This window comes from Chlorocebus sabaeus, chromosome 24 (assembly GCF_047675955.1).
Source record: "Chlorocebus sabaeus isolate Y175 chromosome 24, mChlSab1.0.hap1, whole genome shotgun sequence".
Lineage (NCBI taxonomy): Eukaryota > Metazoa > Chordata > Mammalia > Primates > Cercopithecidae > Chlorocebus > Chlorocebus sabaeus.
The window spans coordinates 37,830,992-37,848,261 of NC_132927.1; the positions used below are offsets into that span (position 1 = coordinate 37,830,992).

The window sequence follows — 17,270 nt, forward strand, 5'->3', positions numbered from 1 at the left end:
AAACCAGAGTTATAGCTGTATATTTGGGAATCCTCAGTGTACAGGCAGTTGATGAATGAACATCCAGAAAGACTAGAAGCATGGTATGCAGGGAACCTTGGGGCATACACATATTTAAAAACGGGGTGGAAGAGAAAAGCCAGTGAAGGAGACTAAGAAAGAGGATTGTAGAGAGAGGAACCAGAGCTGTTATTGGAGCCAAGTCCTCTTTCTTCAAGGACTGAGAAGGGGAGAGTTTGTACTTTGGAGTTTGCACAGATCACACACATGAAAAAGGAAAGATGATGATGAGAGGAAAATGGGAGGTCAGGACTCTTCTCCCATCCTGATGTGGTGAGAGGCTTTTCTCGTGGTTCTGGATGGAACTTGGGCCCTGTTGCAGATGCTCACATACAACATTCTGTTCTAATCACTGTTCTGCTGGCAGAGGAGGCTGAGTGATGAGTGAGCATGGGTTCAGCTTGTGTGGGTGCTATGAGCCGTACGTCCTACTCAAGAGAGTCAGTCTAGTAACAAATTATTTTCCTCTCCTTCTTTTGCCATCCTATTTAGTTTGCAGGATGGTTGGTGTTTGTGTGGGCTGAGATTCCTCGGAGGGAACCAAAGCCCTGAGAAATGTGTAGCACCCATTGATTTGGGTCTCCACAGTGAGATGTGGGTCTAATACAGTGAGGCCAATCACTTTATCTGAGTTTGGAAATAACTATGAGTTACATAGTTAAGCTGTTTTCAAAAACCACAGAGGATTCTGTACTGCTAGTGACATTGAGGGGGCTTTTGCTGCCATTTTTTTTTCAACTTATTTTTTTGAGATGGAGTCTCACTCTGTCGCCCAGGTTGGAGTGTAATGGTGTGATCTCAGCTCACAGCAACCTCTGCCTCCTAGGTTCAAGCAGTCCTCCTGCCTCAGCCTCCTGAGTAGCTAGCATTACAGGCGCCCGCAACCACGCCTGGCTAATTTTTGTAGTTTTAATAGAGATGAGGTTTCACCATGTTGGCCAGATGGTCTTGAACTCCTGACCTCAGGTTGTCTGCCCACCTCAGCCTCCTAACGTGCTGGGATTACAGGCATGAGCCACCACACCTGGCCTTGCTGCTGTTTTTAAATACCAAAACCTTTTGTTGCAGTCTTTATCACAGGTGCTGGCACAAAATTCCTGGTACCTTCTCCCTGTTCTAATTCACCAAGTTCTCCTTCCTCTTTTCCAAAGATTGCTAACCTGGAAGTCTTCCTTAATTAGTTAGAGGACTAGATCTGCAACTCCTGTGATTTCTTCGCTCAGTGCCCATGTCACTGTCACCCACTGGTGGTATGTGCTTGTTGCAAATACCCACTTAAATGGGTATTTACAACTTAAGTTAGTTAACTTAAGTCAGGCATTTGTTTAACACATGTCCTAATCTCTGTTAATGTCATTATTGTCTCAGGTATCATCATCATCTCTGTTTACATTTTTATGCATCATTTTTTATGCAGGTAGTTGCTTATTCAGTTTTTTTGATGATGTTAAGCAAAATTCTCTTGCTACCTTACCTCATTACCTTCCGGGGATATAAACCGCATAATATTTTCTGGTTCTTTCTTGATTAGTAGCTTTTGGTTAACTGTAAGGTTTTTCTGTTTGTTTTTCTCACAGTTGTTTTCTGCCATGTGTACAAATGATAAAACAAATATCTCAGGAAGAAGAAAAAAGACATCTGGTAGTATACCCAGTAGTTCAACAATAGTCAACAGAGTCTGGCTCCTCACTTCTGTCATTGACTGCTTGACCTCACTTAACCTTCCTGTTAGTTTCAGTTTCCTCACTAGAAAATTTATTACTTTCCAGGGATACCAGGAGACCTGGTGTTAATAAAGGGCGCAGTGCAGGGTGTGTGGAAGTTTTTAATTTCAGTTCTAGCACAAGCTAGCTAAATGTGTCTCGGGTACATTAACTTCTCTAGGCCTCAATCCTAGGTATTCATTCTTCTTCTAGACAATAGACACTTGAATTAAAAATCCTTTCTATCGGCCAGGTACGGTGGCTCACACCTATAATCCCAGCAGTTTGGGAGGCCGAAGCAGGAGGATCACTTGAGCCCAGGAGTTCAAGACCAGCCTGAACAACATAGCAAGACCCTGTCTCTTAAAAAAAAAAAAAAAAAAAAAATCATTTCTATTCCTAGAACTCTAGGGTAGTGAGAAGTAAGGGTTTTCACAGTTATACTGGGTAAGTTACTACCTGTCGGGTACTTCTCTAATTATGCTGTACTTATTAACTTATCGAGTCCTCCAATGGCCCTATGAGGAACACACTGTTTGTGTTCTATAGATGAGGAAACTGAAGCATAGGATGTTAAACAACTTGCCCAGGGCCACCGAGCTTATAAGACGAGAAGCAGTCTTTACACCCCAGGCTCCAGATTCCACAGACTCAACCACCAAACTCTCTTGTCTGTCGTCATATAGAAGGCTGTTCTGTCTTCTCAGTGTAGCCCCCTTAAAGATAAGCCGCAGGTCTTAGTAAACCACAGCGCTTTTGCTATTAGGCAAACTAAACTTGAGTTAAATCGTATTTTACACTGAATTGAAGTTATATTCTCTGTGCGTTTTATGCCAGTAATTCTGGAAACTGAAAAGTGCCATGCCAGAAATTTTCTCTGATTTAATTTGCTTACAATCATTTTAAAAATGAGGAGCTGTGATCCACGCGTTTGCCCCATGTTGGCATGTTTTAGAAGTACTTTCAAATATATATTTCTGCTGCTGGAATATAAAACCATAAATTCAGGCAGGTAGAACAAAAGGCCAAAGAGTGTGATGTATTTACTGTTTTTGAGATAAAATTGAAACAGTTTACAGAATCCCAGCAAGAGAATAGGAATTCTCAGAGACAAACTCCTCCTCCACAGAAGCCTCACATGACCAACACAAGTTTCAGTCCAGTGCAACTTTTTGCAAATGAAAACTTACCCTGGGGTTGTTTGGAGACTCCTAGTCACTTGCACTTTCTAAAGTTCTCAAAACGAGCATGGGATGACAGTCCAGTTTTATGAAATATAATTTTAGTTCAGAAGAGATGGAGTTTCAGTTTAGAATAGTTAATCTTCATTATATTTGACATAATTACTCTGCACCCTGTGGATGGGTGGCTTTTCAAAACCCACTCCTGGTGAGGCAGATCAGGGCTCCAGGCCAGCACCCCTCTGGAGACTGGAATGTGAATTTTTGTGCCGGGGCACAGAGCCAGCTTCCTATTTATTTAGAGCCATTGAGCACCTAAGGAGCCGAACAGAAGTTGTGATGCAAGTTTTGGCTGCAGAGCATGTTAGGGTTGCCTGACGTGTCTAACTAAAATATGATCTGAGAGATTTCTCAAAGCCCTGGTTGATTTAAGCACCATAGTATTCAGTAGCGTGTTTTGAGTCCTTTCAACTCAGTCCTAAGTAAACAGGAGGCAGTGCAAACAATGAGGAAGTTCCCTCTGCATTCCAATGGTGAAGTGGGGTTGGAGTCTGTAGGCAAAAAGAGTGCAAGAGGAGAGCTGTTTCCTTTCGTTCATGGCAGCAGTCTAGAACATGGTGACTGAAAGTCATTGGAAGCCATGGGGGCCCCAGTTTTCTTTATGTGACTAAATGTTTTGCAAACTCCCAGGTGTGTGTGTAGGTGCATGAGTGTGTATGTTTGTTTTCTAAACAAAGAGGCACACGTGCAAAATAATGTAAAAGGGCAGAGTGAAGTTTGTCCATGTCACTGTATAAAAGTGCATGGGACGTGCCTGGGGCAGGAGTGAAAGAGACACGGCCCCAGGTTGTGAGAGAACAGATTGAGGTGCGCTCCCAGGCTGCTGTGGGAACAGTGGGTTAGCATGTCACCCAGCTTTAGGATTTGGGGGAGGTTGCTCAAGCTCCGTGGCAGATAGCTTAAGTCTAATTTAACTCTTAATGGTTGGAAGAAAAGAGGGAAGGGCAGTTTAAGAAGGTGAAAAGTCAGGAGTGAAGGCAGCAAGAAATGATTGGCATGCAGTTTTTTCCTGAATCCTCCTCTGGTTATAAGGAATCAACTGGAAAATTGCAGTGGCAATAGCTGTTAAGAAAAAAAATAGGATTCAATTCATGAAATATTAAACATGTAAGTGAACTGGCATTTTAACGAATCTTTGTAGTATTAAGGGATTAAAAAAGTTAATTCTTGGTAATTAGATCCTCAGGGAGAACTTAATTTGCATCTATGTATGATAAGTGTTTACTATTAATAATTCAATACAAGTTTTGCTTTGGCCAGTATTGAGCTGGGTCTCAGGCTGGTGAAAACAGAGGCTAGATAGAGAGTGATACCATTAGCCTAATTTTGTCATCTGCAAGCAAAGGAATGTTAAAATCTGTTCACTTCGTGGTTTCTAAATGACTTCTAGAAGTATCGTGCATGGAAGAAGGCAGTGTAGTGTAGTAACTTCTGTTCTTATGCAGTCCTTAGAACCTGTCAGGATTATTGGTTATGACACTGTTCCCACAGGGTGGATGACAGGGGCATCTTTATCTTCTTGAGACATATGGGAAACTTAAGAAGGAAAGTAACTAGGCCGTTTGCCAAAGATTACACCTACCTCCAAACAAAAAGTGAGGCAGGTATGATTTTAACTGTGCTGAAATCTCTGAAGATGTTGGTGTCCTAGCCAAATTCATTTTGACTCTGTCTGCATTTCACTCTTTGAGATCTATTGAGTAGACTCCAATTTCTTTGACAGGTGTTGTCACATTGGTCTCCACAAAAATTATTATTGAAATAATTACGTTTTTTTCTTTCTTTTCTTTTTTTTTTTCTTTTTTTTTTTTTTTTGAGAGAAGGTCTTGCTCTGTTGCCCAGCTGAAGTGCAGAGGTGCAATCATGGCTCACTGTAGCCTCAATCTCCTGTGCTCAAGTGCTCCTCCCTAGTAGCTGAGACCACAGGCACACACCTGGCTTTTTTTTTTTTTTTTTTTTTTTGGTAGAAAAAGAGTTTCACTATGTTGCCCAGACTGGTCTCCAGCTCCTAGGCTCAAGTGATCTCCCACCTCAGCCTCCCAAATTTCTGGAATTAAAGATGTAAGCCACTGCGCTTGCCCTAAATAACTGCAATTTTTTTTTTTTTTTTGAATGCTGCGATGTGCCTAGCTTTGTGCTAAGCTCTTTGAATGTGTTACCTGATTCAGTCCTTGGGAAAACCCTAGGAGGAAGGGGCCACCTGTTTTCTAGATGGGAACCCTGACGCTTAGCAAGAAAAAGAGAGCCGGTGTGGTAGGGCCAGGACTGGAGCCTGGTTTATACTCCTACCAACAGGATGGGGGTGCCGGTTTCACTTCATCCTTGTGAAAAAGGACACTTTAGCAATCCTTTTAAGTATTTGCCAACCTAAGAGGTAAAAATGTGATTTAGTTTCTGGTTCTTATGTGTCCATCTTGGGTAGGATTGGACATCTTGGCATGGTTATTGGCTGTTTGCACTTACAGTTTTAGGAATTGCCGCTTCACATCCTCTGCCCCATTTTTACTGGATTGTTCATCTTTTTTTAAAATTGATGTCTGTGTATTATAAATAGTAACCCTTTGTCATGTGTTATAAGTCCTCTCCTCAGTTTATTTCTTTCAACTTTCTGCTTTGTATTTTTTTGCCAGATAGAAGTTTAAATTTCTTAAATTGCAAATCTGTGAACTTTTGATGGCTTTAGAGTTTATTATCCCTTTTTAAATTTTTTTTAAGAGGCAGGCCACTATATTGTCCAGGGTGGCCTTGAACTCCTGGACTGAAGCAGTCCTCCTGCCTCAGCCTCCCAAGGTGTTGGTATTATAGACATGAGCCACTGTACCTGGCCAAATTTTATTATCCTTATCTTATCCTAGGAGTATAATATTTTTCTGTGTTTTCTTATTGTTCTATAATTTCCTTTTTAACAGGATTATCTTTGAAATCTTCTGTCTCTTCCAGGGTTTAAAATTTTTTTAGCAAATTATTCTTTCATGATTTCTTAAATGTCCTTTGTTTCAATGATTAAAGCATTATTGAGGAAATAAGCCATATTTTATTAATCACAAGTCTCTGCATACACTAGAAAACTTCTAGTATAATTATTTGGAAGACATAATGACGCAGTTTCAGAGTCCTCAGATTAGAAACCACTGTTTTAAAGGCATGAGGTTAGAAAAAGAATTTTGCACCTATTCCAGGTTAATTGCTACCTATTCCAGGTTAGCAGAGGTGGTCCTGTACCAATGGCTTTTGGACAGAGCTCTCATAGTCTGTGCTGTGGGTGATTCCCCCATTCAGTGTGCGAGGATACCAGAATTAAAGAAGAATAATGAGAAATGCTTACAGCCCGTAGATAGACGTGAGGTCACAGACAGCCAGACTGGAGCTAGGAGACCATGCTGATGTCACATACTGCCCTGTCAGAACCCTGGGAAACCCTTGGTCTGTGCTGCAAGAGATTGGCCCATGATAGCCACCGGCAGTGGGCATCTCAGGGGTTTGCATAGGTCTAACCTTAAAAAGCCACATGACTGGATGCGGTGACACAGACTTGTAATCCCAGAACTTTGGGAGGCCAAGACAGAAGGATCACCTGAACCTGGGAGTTGTAGATCAGCTGTGGCATCATAGTGAGACCTCCATCTCTATAAAAAAAAAAAAATTTTTTTAATTAGCTGGGTATGGTGGTGCATGCCTGTAGTCCCAGCACCTTGAGATGCTGAGTTAGGAGCATCACTTGGGCCTGAGAGTTCGAGGCTGCAGTAAGCCGTGATTGAGCCACTGCACTTCAACTTGGGTGACAATATGAGATCTTGTCTTAAAAAAAAAAACCAAGAGTCCTGTTAGGAAACCATAATGATTTTGGGGGGGATGTTTTAGATCTTGAAGAAAGAAAAAATAATTTGGGGAGTACTTGAACTATCAAACTTTCTCATCTATTAGGTGCATTAGGTTCCTTACATCTTATTCTTTTTGTCTTTCCTTTTAATATATAGCTACTCTCCAGAGAGACCGGATCTTCAAACATTTTACCAGGAAGCGCCAAAGGGCTATGCGAAGGCGAGTCCACCAGATCAATGGACACAAGTTCATGGCCACCTATCTGAGGCAGCCCACCTACTGCTCTCACTGCAGGGAGTTTATCTGGTAAGGAGTTCCCTGACTTCCGTCCTCCTCAGAGCTTCTCTCTAATAGGCTTCCTCTGATTATGCATGACTTCAGCAGAATGCATGATTATTTAAGAATTCTTTTGGGATCTGATTTTTGCCTCTTACTCTAATATGTTGATCCAGTAATTTAAATCTCCATTGCAAAAACATCTAAATAATTTACAGATCCAAGTTTTAGATATTATTTCTTTTTAAAATCATCTTGCTAAAGATGCTAATGAATCCTAAACTGGTCAAAAAGCATAAATCAGAGAAAAAAGCTAATAAGTCAATAAATAGACAATCAGTAAATTGGATAATCAGCCCCTAAGGACCGAAGAATAATCAACAGTATTGCTTTAAGAAGGCATGAGTCACATAATGACTTATGGAAATTCATGGTTGCAAGAAAACTAAACACAAAGTAGTCTTCAGCTTCTTGGTATGCAGCAGAAGATAATAGCCTTCAGTGATCATATACTATAATCTAATCCCTGGCAATTAGTAACTAAGATAATTCAACATTGAGAAATTCTAGAGATTTGGGGCAATATCTTACTAGACATACAACTGAAGCTTAAGTCTCAGTCGCAGTGGCAAATGTAAAATAAATTTAAGCAGTAGTTATCTTTAATGATAAATTAAGCATATTTATTTGGAAAGGGAAGAAAGCAAGATGCCCTCAGACACCCATCTCAGAAGGAGAAAACAGTTTGGTAGCATGAAAGGAGATCTATGTTTTTCTTGTCAACTTTAATTATTTTGTTTAATGAAGGCAGAAGCCCTTGGGTCAGAGCAGTTTCTGAATGTTGATCAATTACTTTGTATTTTGGTTTCTGTGATTACTTTGGATTTTGTATCTTCAACAGTCAGAACCTAGGGCTAGTTAATACTTCTGACATTTTTAATCAAGAAACAAGTTTTGAGACCCTAAACTGGCTATAGATATGAAGCCAACAAATGTGTCATAACATTTATTGTATTTAGGAAAAAAATTCTATCACTTTTTTTTGTGGGGGAGGGGGGAATTAGCAGCCCTGGTGTTTTTGAGCTCACGTTTCCTCTTTGCATCAGGCTGCGCTCGACTTAGCCGCAGCCCCACCTCTCCGTGGTTCTCTCACTTGTGACCTAAGGGTGCTTGCGTGTTGCAGTGTATTTCATGTCACACCTTTCTGTTTCTTTTACATGACCTGCTAGGCCCCTGTAGGCATTAGTGGTGATGGCCCCTGACCTGAACTGACATTTGTAATGGAAACTTATTTGTTCATTTCACTGACTTTTTTCCACCAAAGAAACATTAACTGCACCCAACCAACCTTTAACGCCTCCCTCCCCCACACCCACACACCCTCACACTCATTCTCTCTCACACACACTTAAAATATTGGTGTATATATTAATATATATGGTTAAGAGTATGGACTCTGACATCCAGTCTCATCACCAACTGGGTGTGTGACTTAGTCAAGTTGTGTAGCCTGTCAATGTCTCTTCATTTGCAAAATAGAGACAACAATCTTATTTTACTTGTATAATAAACTTTCATATAGTACTTGAAGGGCCAGGCACTATTCTGAGCATTTTATATTACAACTTTTAATCTTCATTAGAGCCCTGTGCAGTAGGAACTGTTATCATTAGTCCCTTTTATGGATGAGGAAACTGTGGCTCAAAGGATCAGGCCTTCTGGCTTCAGAGTCTGTGCTCTTAACCATGTTATTTTGTGTGCTGCCTCCTATGGCTTTTTGTGAGGATTAAATGAAATAGTGTATATCAGCCACTTGGCTCAGTGCCTGGCACATCCTATGGGCTTAGTTACTGTGGTCTTTGTTCATGAGAATGATAACACTCCTAATATTACCATCACCATCACCCATAGAATATATTCAGGAGAGGCAAAGATGGAAGTGGTGAGCCTGAAGGGTATATTGTGGCGGCACCTCTACCCACCTGTGGACTCCAGGGGTATATGGACACGGGGACAAGGGCAGGTCCCCTGGGACAGGCAGCTGCAGTAGACTCTGTGCATTTCCACAGTGTATCTGTGTATCTGTGTCTGTTTACTTCAGCATCTGAACATCTTTATGTGAGAGAGAATAAGGTGGGAACTCCTCAGGCCAAGGCTTAATCACACGTACAGATGAGGATTTATTGCCACTGAGGACTTAGGAAATTGCCGTGGAGGCAGATGGAATGGGAATGATTGTTACCCACCTATTTGTATCATACGGCACATTCTAATCCATCACATGGTTTTTTCTTTGTGTCTCATAGTAACAAACAATGGCTCAGAAAGCACATCATCTTTGCTCCTTCCCTGAAATTGTAGTTTTCATAAAGGAGGAGAGGATGAAATTTGTTTTCCTTAAGGACTATAAGAGGCTTACTGCTGAAATATTTGACTGATGGTAGTTTTCTTCTCTTCAACAGGGGAGTGTTTGGGAAACAGGGTTATCAGTGCCAAGGTAAGGAAACGTTTTTAAAACCATGTTTCATTTTGTTCCTATGTTTAAAAAATGATTATACCAAGAGAAAACAGGGTCTCTTCCCTTAATATTGTGATAAATAACTCTCTGTAGGTCAAAGGAAGCCCCCTAGTAGATACAGCTCTTTAGTTTGGTTAGATCTTGGCCATATTTTATACAATGTAGAGAGGATGTTTTTATTTCTAAAGCCAGGCTGCCTAATAAAGTTTCATTGTTTAAAGTTTTGTCTCTGCAATAACATGAGAGTACTAAACGGTAATGTGATTTTGTGAGCATACTCTTAAATTTTGAAGATAAACTTTTGTTTTTTACAATCCTATTGATAATTGTTAGGGGTGAAAAGTAGCACACGGCTGTTTTCTTTTTTTCAGGGAACATAAGCTATTTTCCAAGTTGTTTTTTGAAATTTTATGATTTCAAAAAAAAAAGTAAGAAATGTTCAAAGTTAAGCTGTCAGTGATCTTGTAAGTTACTGCATGTTACATTTATTTTTCACAATCTAAGACAAAACCAATTTACTACCTGTTTCTAGCATAATTGGAATGAAATACAATGGCAGGAATGGATGAAGAGCCCTCAGTCAGGTGATGTAGGCAGGCCAATCAGGCTTACCTGTCATTTGGGTCCCCCTTAACCTTTGGCATGAGTATCATCACATAGCTTATACACATGAGACCTGTTTCACTATGTGAATGATTGATAAAATGGCACCACATATCCTGGAGCAGTAGCCTACATGTGGCTAAGAAAATCTCACCTTCTCTTCTGGAAGAGGTGAGGTAAAACATTACTTCCCTTGGATGGACTGAATAAGACATGCTGTTGGATCTAATTTTGACTTTACTATGTATGAACAATTCCACTGAACTTTCAAAGTTCGGAAAAAAACAAATGTATAATCAATATGACAGCAGTAATTGACCTGTATGCTGTTAATCTCAGTCCCAAGTGAAAAGACAGTTCACAAGCCGGAATCACTATCCCTTTGTGGCGTGGGCCTGCGAGCACAGGAATATGCCCTGCAGTGCGTGGTAGCCCATCTTATGCACACCAAGATAAGTTGAGAAGCTCTGAATAAACAAGATTATGGTTTTGAGTTTAAAACATGGGATGTATGATACATCTCTATTGTTATTTTCTTTTGCACTTTGGTGTATAGTGCCTGGATATTTGATGGCCTGATTTTCAGTGGGTCACCTACTATGTAAAGAGCAGTAAAGACTATTAGTTAGGAGACATGCAGACACTACTTTGGTGATATCTCCCTAAGGCGTATAAAACCAGATGCCTGGTTGGAGAGCGGTATGCCATTCTAACGCTGATCAAAAGCAAACTGGCATAGGTATTTCAGACAGAGCAGACTTCAGAACAAGGAAAATTATCAGGAATAAAGAGGGGGCAGCAACAAAGGGGTCAGTTTTCCAAGAAAACTTAATGTTTTTATTTAAGTTTTGTTTTATTTAAAGACCAGTGTAGTAGTACATAACAATTTTTAACATATATGTATGTAACTAACAACAGGCATCAAAATACATGAGACAAACTGATAGAATCACAAGGAGAAATGAACAAATCCACTTCTATAGTTGGAGACTTCGGTATCTCAGTAACTGATAGATCCAGCAGGCAGAAAATCAATAGGGATATAGGTGATCTAAACAGCATTATCACAACCAGGTGAAATTGACATTTATAGAATACTGCGTCCAAAAACAGCAGTTTTCACGTTCTTCTCGGGCTCACAAGGAACATTTACCAACATAGACCACATTCTGGGCCATAAAACATACCTTACCAAATTTAAAACAAGAGAAACCATAAACAGTATCTTCTTAGACCACAATGGAATTAAACTAGAAATCAATAACTGTAAGATAGCTGGAAAACCCCCAAATATTTGAAGGTTAAACGTCACATTCTAAGTAACACATGGGTCAAAGAAGACGACTCAAGAGAACATAAAAAATATTTTGAGTCAAGTGAAAATGAAAATATAACTTATAAAAATATGCGTGATACAGCAAAAGCAGTGCTCAGATGGGAATGTATATCATTAAATGCATAAAGTAGGAAAGAAGAAAGATCTAAAACCAAGATTTGAAATTTCCACTTAGGAAACTAAAGAAGGAAGATAAATTTAAGCCTCAAGCGAGCATAAGAAAAGAAATAATACAATTAGAACAGACATCGGTGAAGTTGAAAATAGGAAAACAACAGAAAAAAATCCATGAAATCAAATGCTGATTCTTTGAAAAGATTAATTGATAAGCCTTTACCAAGCTAACCAGGAAAAAACCAAATACCTCAAAAAATAAAGTCTTTCTGTGTAAAGGATGGTTTTGAGATCCCCTCATATAAAAAAACCAGTTCTCTGGGCACTTTCAATTTGGTTCTCCTGAGAACTGAATCTGATGAAAGCTAAATTTGTTTTAAGGTATAATGCTATTTGCTGACATGTCACCTCTCCTTATGTAGTTAATCCTAAAACCTTCCACATGTCTTGAAAGATCTTAAGATGATGTATATTTTTATACTGCTTCATTGCGTGTGTTTATTCTTTGATGACAAGCTCGACTATCTGTGCTGTATCACTTACCTAGATGAGAATGAAGAAAACGTTATTCAGAAAGTTCTCAATATTTCAACAGTTGATTAAGCCATTCAGCAAACATTTACTGAATGCCTCCTCTGCTCAAGGCATCATGCAGGGAATTCTGAGGGCATTACAAGGCTGGGTGGAAGGTTTGAAATGAGGGGGCAGGCTAAGGGTTGTGGGAGATGGAGATTAGAGGAGGGCAGGTGGTTTCAGTCTAGAAGTGGGGGTAGGGGTAGATTATTTTCATGGAAGAGACATTTTTTGAGTTACATCTTGTCCTAAATTTAAGATTCAGTTAGTTGATAGCAAAAGAGATATCCCAGGGAGAGGAAAGGGCAGTGATAGTTTGTTGGAAGGGTGCAGATGTGCTCCAGGAAGAGCAACCCATGTAGTTTTTACTGGAACAAGTAGATCCCATAGAAGAAAGGTGACAGGCCGCTTGGGGCAGCCTCTGGAGGGCCTGGAACCTGGGTGGGATATTTGAACTTTGTTGATCAGCAGTGAATTACCATGGAAGGTTTTTGATTATGGGGACAGGACTAGAGTGTTAGAAGAGTCCTCTGGTGGTGGGTGCAGGATGGAATAAAGTCAGGAAGGAAGAAATAAGTCCAGGACTTGATAATGGATAGTTTGAGCCTGAGCAAAGGTCTGTGTTAGGATGGTGGCAAAGGCAATAGGAAGGATGGGCGTACCAGCTGCTGTCATGTGAGCCAGACGAGTCTTGTCTTGTTGGCACGGTGCAACCCTGGTTGACTCTGCTGTAACTGGCTGGACTGTGAGCTTCTGATCAATGTATAATTGCTGGATTTAATTTCCTAGTGTGCACCTGTGTCGTCCATAAACGCTGCCATCATCTAATTGTTACAGCCTGTACTTGCCAAAACAATATTAACAAAGTGGATTCAAAGGTAAGAGGATAGCAGTTTGCTGATTAAGTGTGTATGTGGATTGTGTGTGCTGTGTGCCGCCATCTCCCTCCCTCCCTCCTTTCCTCCCCCTCTTTCCTTTTCCCTGTCCCCCAGCCTCTGCTTTCCTCCCCCTGCCACTTCCCTTCCACATTCTTTGAAGCCAAGGGTGGTATTAGAATAGAAATTTCTCTCTCTCTCTTTTTTTTAATTATGCCATTTGTATTTCTGTACTTATGTGGCATCATCCCTCCTTTGCGAGGGCCCCATTAGTGGTTGGCTGGGTATAAGCTATATGGATTGATTCTACTCATTTGGAGAGACTTTTGGCAGAGTGAAAGGAGCCCTGAACTTGGCCTCCGACAGCCTGGATTTGAATGCTGAATCCAGCCTCTGTTAGCCATCTTCTCTGTGAGCTGAGGCAAGGCCTACAATCTCTCTTTGCCTCAGTCTTAAAACAGGATCAGTGTTACCCTCACACAGTTTTTGTAAGTTAAACAACATAAAATTGATGTGACACATATGTTAATAACTGTAAATTATGCTTCCTAAGTAAAAAGATTGCTGGCTTTCTCCAGCCTCTTAAGAAATTTCAGGGAAGATGTCTCTCTCTCTCTCTCTCTCTCTCTCTCTGTGTGTGTGTGTGTGTGTGTGTGTGTGTGTGTGTGTGTGTGTGTGTATAAGCTTCAGCATCATTCTTGCCACTCATATTGCATTCATCTGCAACAGGCATACATTTTAAATTCTGGAGGTAAAAGCAAATGGAGTGTTGCTGACACTTAGCAGTAGATTTGCAGAGGCATTGGAAGAATGACTCTGGAACACAATGGTTCTTTACAGTACACATATAGGATTGCTAAAGAGTATACCTAGAGGTATAAACCACAGCTTTTCCAAGAAAGAGGCCAGAGAAGTTTCAAGAGGAGTAATGATTACCCTACTCCTTGTCATGCATGGGTGTGTTGTTATAGCATCAAATTGTGGTATGGACTGCAGAGTACATGCCTAGTGGAATTATTTGCTGGAAACTGAGATTTAACTCAGATTGTCAGATTGCAAATGCAAAGAAAGGCTGGAAGGACTGAACAAGTAGTTACTTTAATGTCACTTTGGAATAAATTCCTTCTGTGGTTCCATGGCTTCTGAGTCTCTATTTTTCCCCCCGTGACATAATGTCTGGAAGAACTTATAGTGATAGCAAGTATATATAGTGTGTAAAAGACCCATTTAATCCTGAAGTTAAAGGGTTCTGGAAAATAGATGGGGGTGTTAGGGAATTGGCAAGGAGAGAAATATGGCCTGAATATGAAAGATGAAGTGAAAATCTTAATTTCTATTTCTCAAAATGGCAAATGATCTAAAATGTGTTTCCCACATTTCTGTCTTGTCCTGTTCATTAGAAAATGTGTTTAGTCTGGTTAGTAAGACCTGAGTAATTAATCAGGGCCGAGTACAGTAAAATAATATACCTAGCTCAGGTGTCATAGTAACACTTTGCATTTGATGGGCTCCTATTACAGTTTTTACAAAAGATGTTGGTATGACATTTTAGCTCTTGCCCCTTTATTTCCTTTTTTACAGATTGCAGAACAGAGGTTCGGGATCAACATCCCACACAAGTTCAGCATCCACAACTACAAAGTGCCAACATTCTGCGATCACTGTGGCTCACTGCTCTGGGGAATAATGCGACAAGGACTTCAGTGTAAAAGTGAGATGCTGAGGTGCTGGGTACCCACCTCTTCGTGGGAACACTATGCCCCAAGCTTTCAGAATTCTGTGGGCTCAGAATGGTCCTAGAACTGATGGTTTTAGATATCTTGTAAATTAACATCTTAGTCATTTTAAACTTACATGTTTCTTGTCAGGCATGTAAAGAGAACTTCATATGATGCCAACATTTTCTAACCACAGGACATTAAGTCAAATGTTACATTCAATGATCTAGCTCGCTAGCTGACAAATACAGGCCAGACACTGTATTTTAATAGGTGTCTGGAAGAGAAAAAGATGGGATCTTAGTCAGAAAGGGAAGATGATTGAGTTATGTGAGACACTAAAAAGAAAATAAATAAAAATTTTAAAGAAATGGAAGGTAGGAGGAGGTAAGATGGCCAGATGAGAAGGTTGGATTAAGAGTAAGAAATGGCAGGAGAATGGATCTAATGATCTTACTAGAAATCAGCAGGAATTGAGTTGTCACAGCATAAAAAGAGCTGCCCTGGGTCTTGTGAAAGAGGACTCTGATAGAGATTGGAGACAGGGGTAGAATGAAGGAAGATAAAGCCTTGCTTGTGAGCTTGGATCTCACCAGCTGTGCCCAGTGGAGTGAGAGTTTGGAGCTTTGGCCCTAGCAAAGGCTCTGAGCAGGTGAGAGCTGATCCCTGTCCTGCTAGGAGTTAGGGAGCTGTTGGCCTTGAGCCATCTCGCATGGAAATGTAATGATCTGTCTGCCGTGGGGTGCACCTGAAGCCTGCCTTATCAGACACACCCCAAGTTGCCAGTTGAGGAGAGCAATGGGGAGGTAGAATTGGCATTGAGTATAGCCAGACAACTTCCATTGATTGCTTGGACTTATGCAGCCTGCTTCTGTCAACAAAAAGGGACCAGTCACTTGTCTTTAAGAAGGGTACATTCTTCTATCTCTGGAGAACACCATTTAATAATTTTTTTCTCATAAAACCAAAACGGTAGCCAGCTCGTGGATAACTTGTAGGGCGTTGGTCCAGGTGCAGCTTGATCTTAGCATGATGATCTCACCTGGGTCTGGGTGCCCAGTGGGAAGTCCCTCTGCCTTGCATGGTTGTTGCTAATGTGCAGAGCCACACATGGGGCTCATCTGCATTGTCCTCTTCCCTGGTGGCCTGAGGGTAGCATACCTGCAGCGATCCGGCCCCTGTGATTTTTGCTTTTATGGTCACGTGGTGGTTTTGAAAGGCTTCTGTAGGCTCGTGTGTCTTACACCTGTCTTCCTGAGAGGGGTGGGTTTCCCATGAAGCTAATGAAGCGTAAGTCTCAGGGCTCCTCTCTCTCAAGGGCACCTTCCAAAGCCCTCTACTTGATTTGGTGTTCTTTTTCTTAAAGAGGGCTTCCTAAATTATGTAAATTCAGGCCCCACAAAACCTGGCTCTGTGTGTGCTTCCAAGATGGGCTGACTCCATAAAACAGGAATGTGTTGCTTGTCGCTTCAGTTTCACCTCCCATCAGCGGGGCCCATGTCAAAAAACTGTCTCAGAATTTACTCCAGCTGACAACGCCTCAGATCCTTCATCATCCCCAGGCAGCTTCCTGTGCCCTGGGAGCTTAGCTTGCTTTGCTCGCCTCTTCAACTGCCATTTGTACTCTGACCTTCAAAAAGTTTTAAAAGTTGCGTTTCCCCACTGTGAAGCAGTTAGAACCACACGCTGCAAATGCTGAGAACCACAGGCTCACAGGATGCCCATCTCTGTGCTGTGAGGGCTGCCCAACCACAATACTGAGAAAGAAAGCTGCAGATAGAGGTTTTTCTGGTAGAAACACCATTTCCATCCTGTTTGAACAGTGATCTACATGTGGCATTCAAACTGCTACCTTTTATTTCACTGTTGAGAGACAGAAAAAAATACAGTTGACATGATTCTTTGTTATTTAATTGCCTGTGAATTGATGCTATGATAAACATTTTAATCTTTATATTAGAACTTACTAAGTCAGCAGTGACTGTTACATGTGATTTAGATGAATGGGTTTCATCAAATCATGGTGAAAAAAATGTATTTGAAATCTATTATTCTTTAGTATGCCTGGCTTTCTGCTTCTTCAGAAAACAGAAACAGATAAAATGTCAGGAATTGTTATTAGCGTGAGCTTAATTTTATGAGAAAATGATACTGTTCAGCTGGTATAATTCCTCTGTCATAATCTTTCAGGCTATTAAAGTTCTCTGTTGCAGCACGTGTTGACTTGGTTCCTTTCTGAACATGGATTCTGTTTTCCTCTTCCCTCTAGTATGTAAAATGAATGTGCACATTCGATGTCAAGCGAACGTGGCCCCTAACTGTGGGGTAAATGCAGTGGAGCTCGCCAAGACCCTGGCGGGGATGGGTCTCCAACCCGGAAATATTTCTCCAACCTCGGTGAGACTTTTTCCATGTATCGTAATTTAGAAGT

General features: G+C 40.8%; 1 protein-coding gene across 2 annotated transcripts in view; it reads left to right on the forward strand.

Annotated features, from left to right (window-relative positions):
* The window catches only part of PRKCH (protein kinase C eta), a 231,216-nt gene that overhangs the window by 116,311 nt on the left and 97,635 nt on the right, over positions 1 to 17,270 (forward strand). For both annotated transcript variants that reach the window (XM_007986896.3, XM_007986897.3), the window contains exons 3-7: positions 6,982 to 7,132; positions 9,565 to 9,599; positions 13,036 to 13,124; positions 14,703 to 14,832; positions 17,109 to 17,236. In XM_007986896.3, coding sequence (XP_007985087.1) covers positions 6,982 to 7,132; positions 9,565 to 9,599; positions 13,036 to 13,124; positions 14,703 to 14,832; positions 17,109 to 17,236 — 533 coding nt within the window. The remainder of the gene's footprint in view (positions 1 to 6,981; positions 7,133 to 9,564; positions 9,600 to 13,035; positions 13,125 to 14,702; positions 14,833 to 17,108; positions 17,237 to 17,270) is intronic.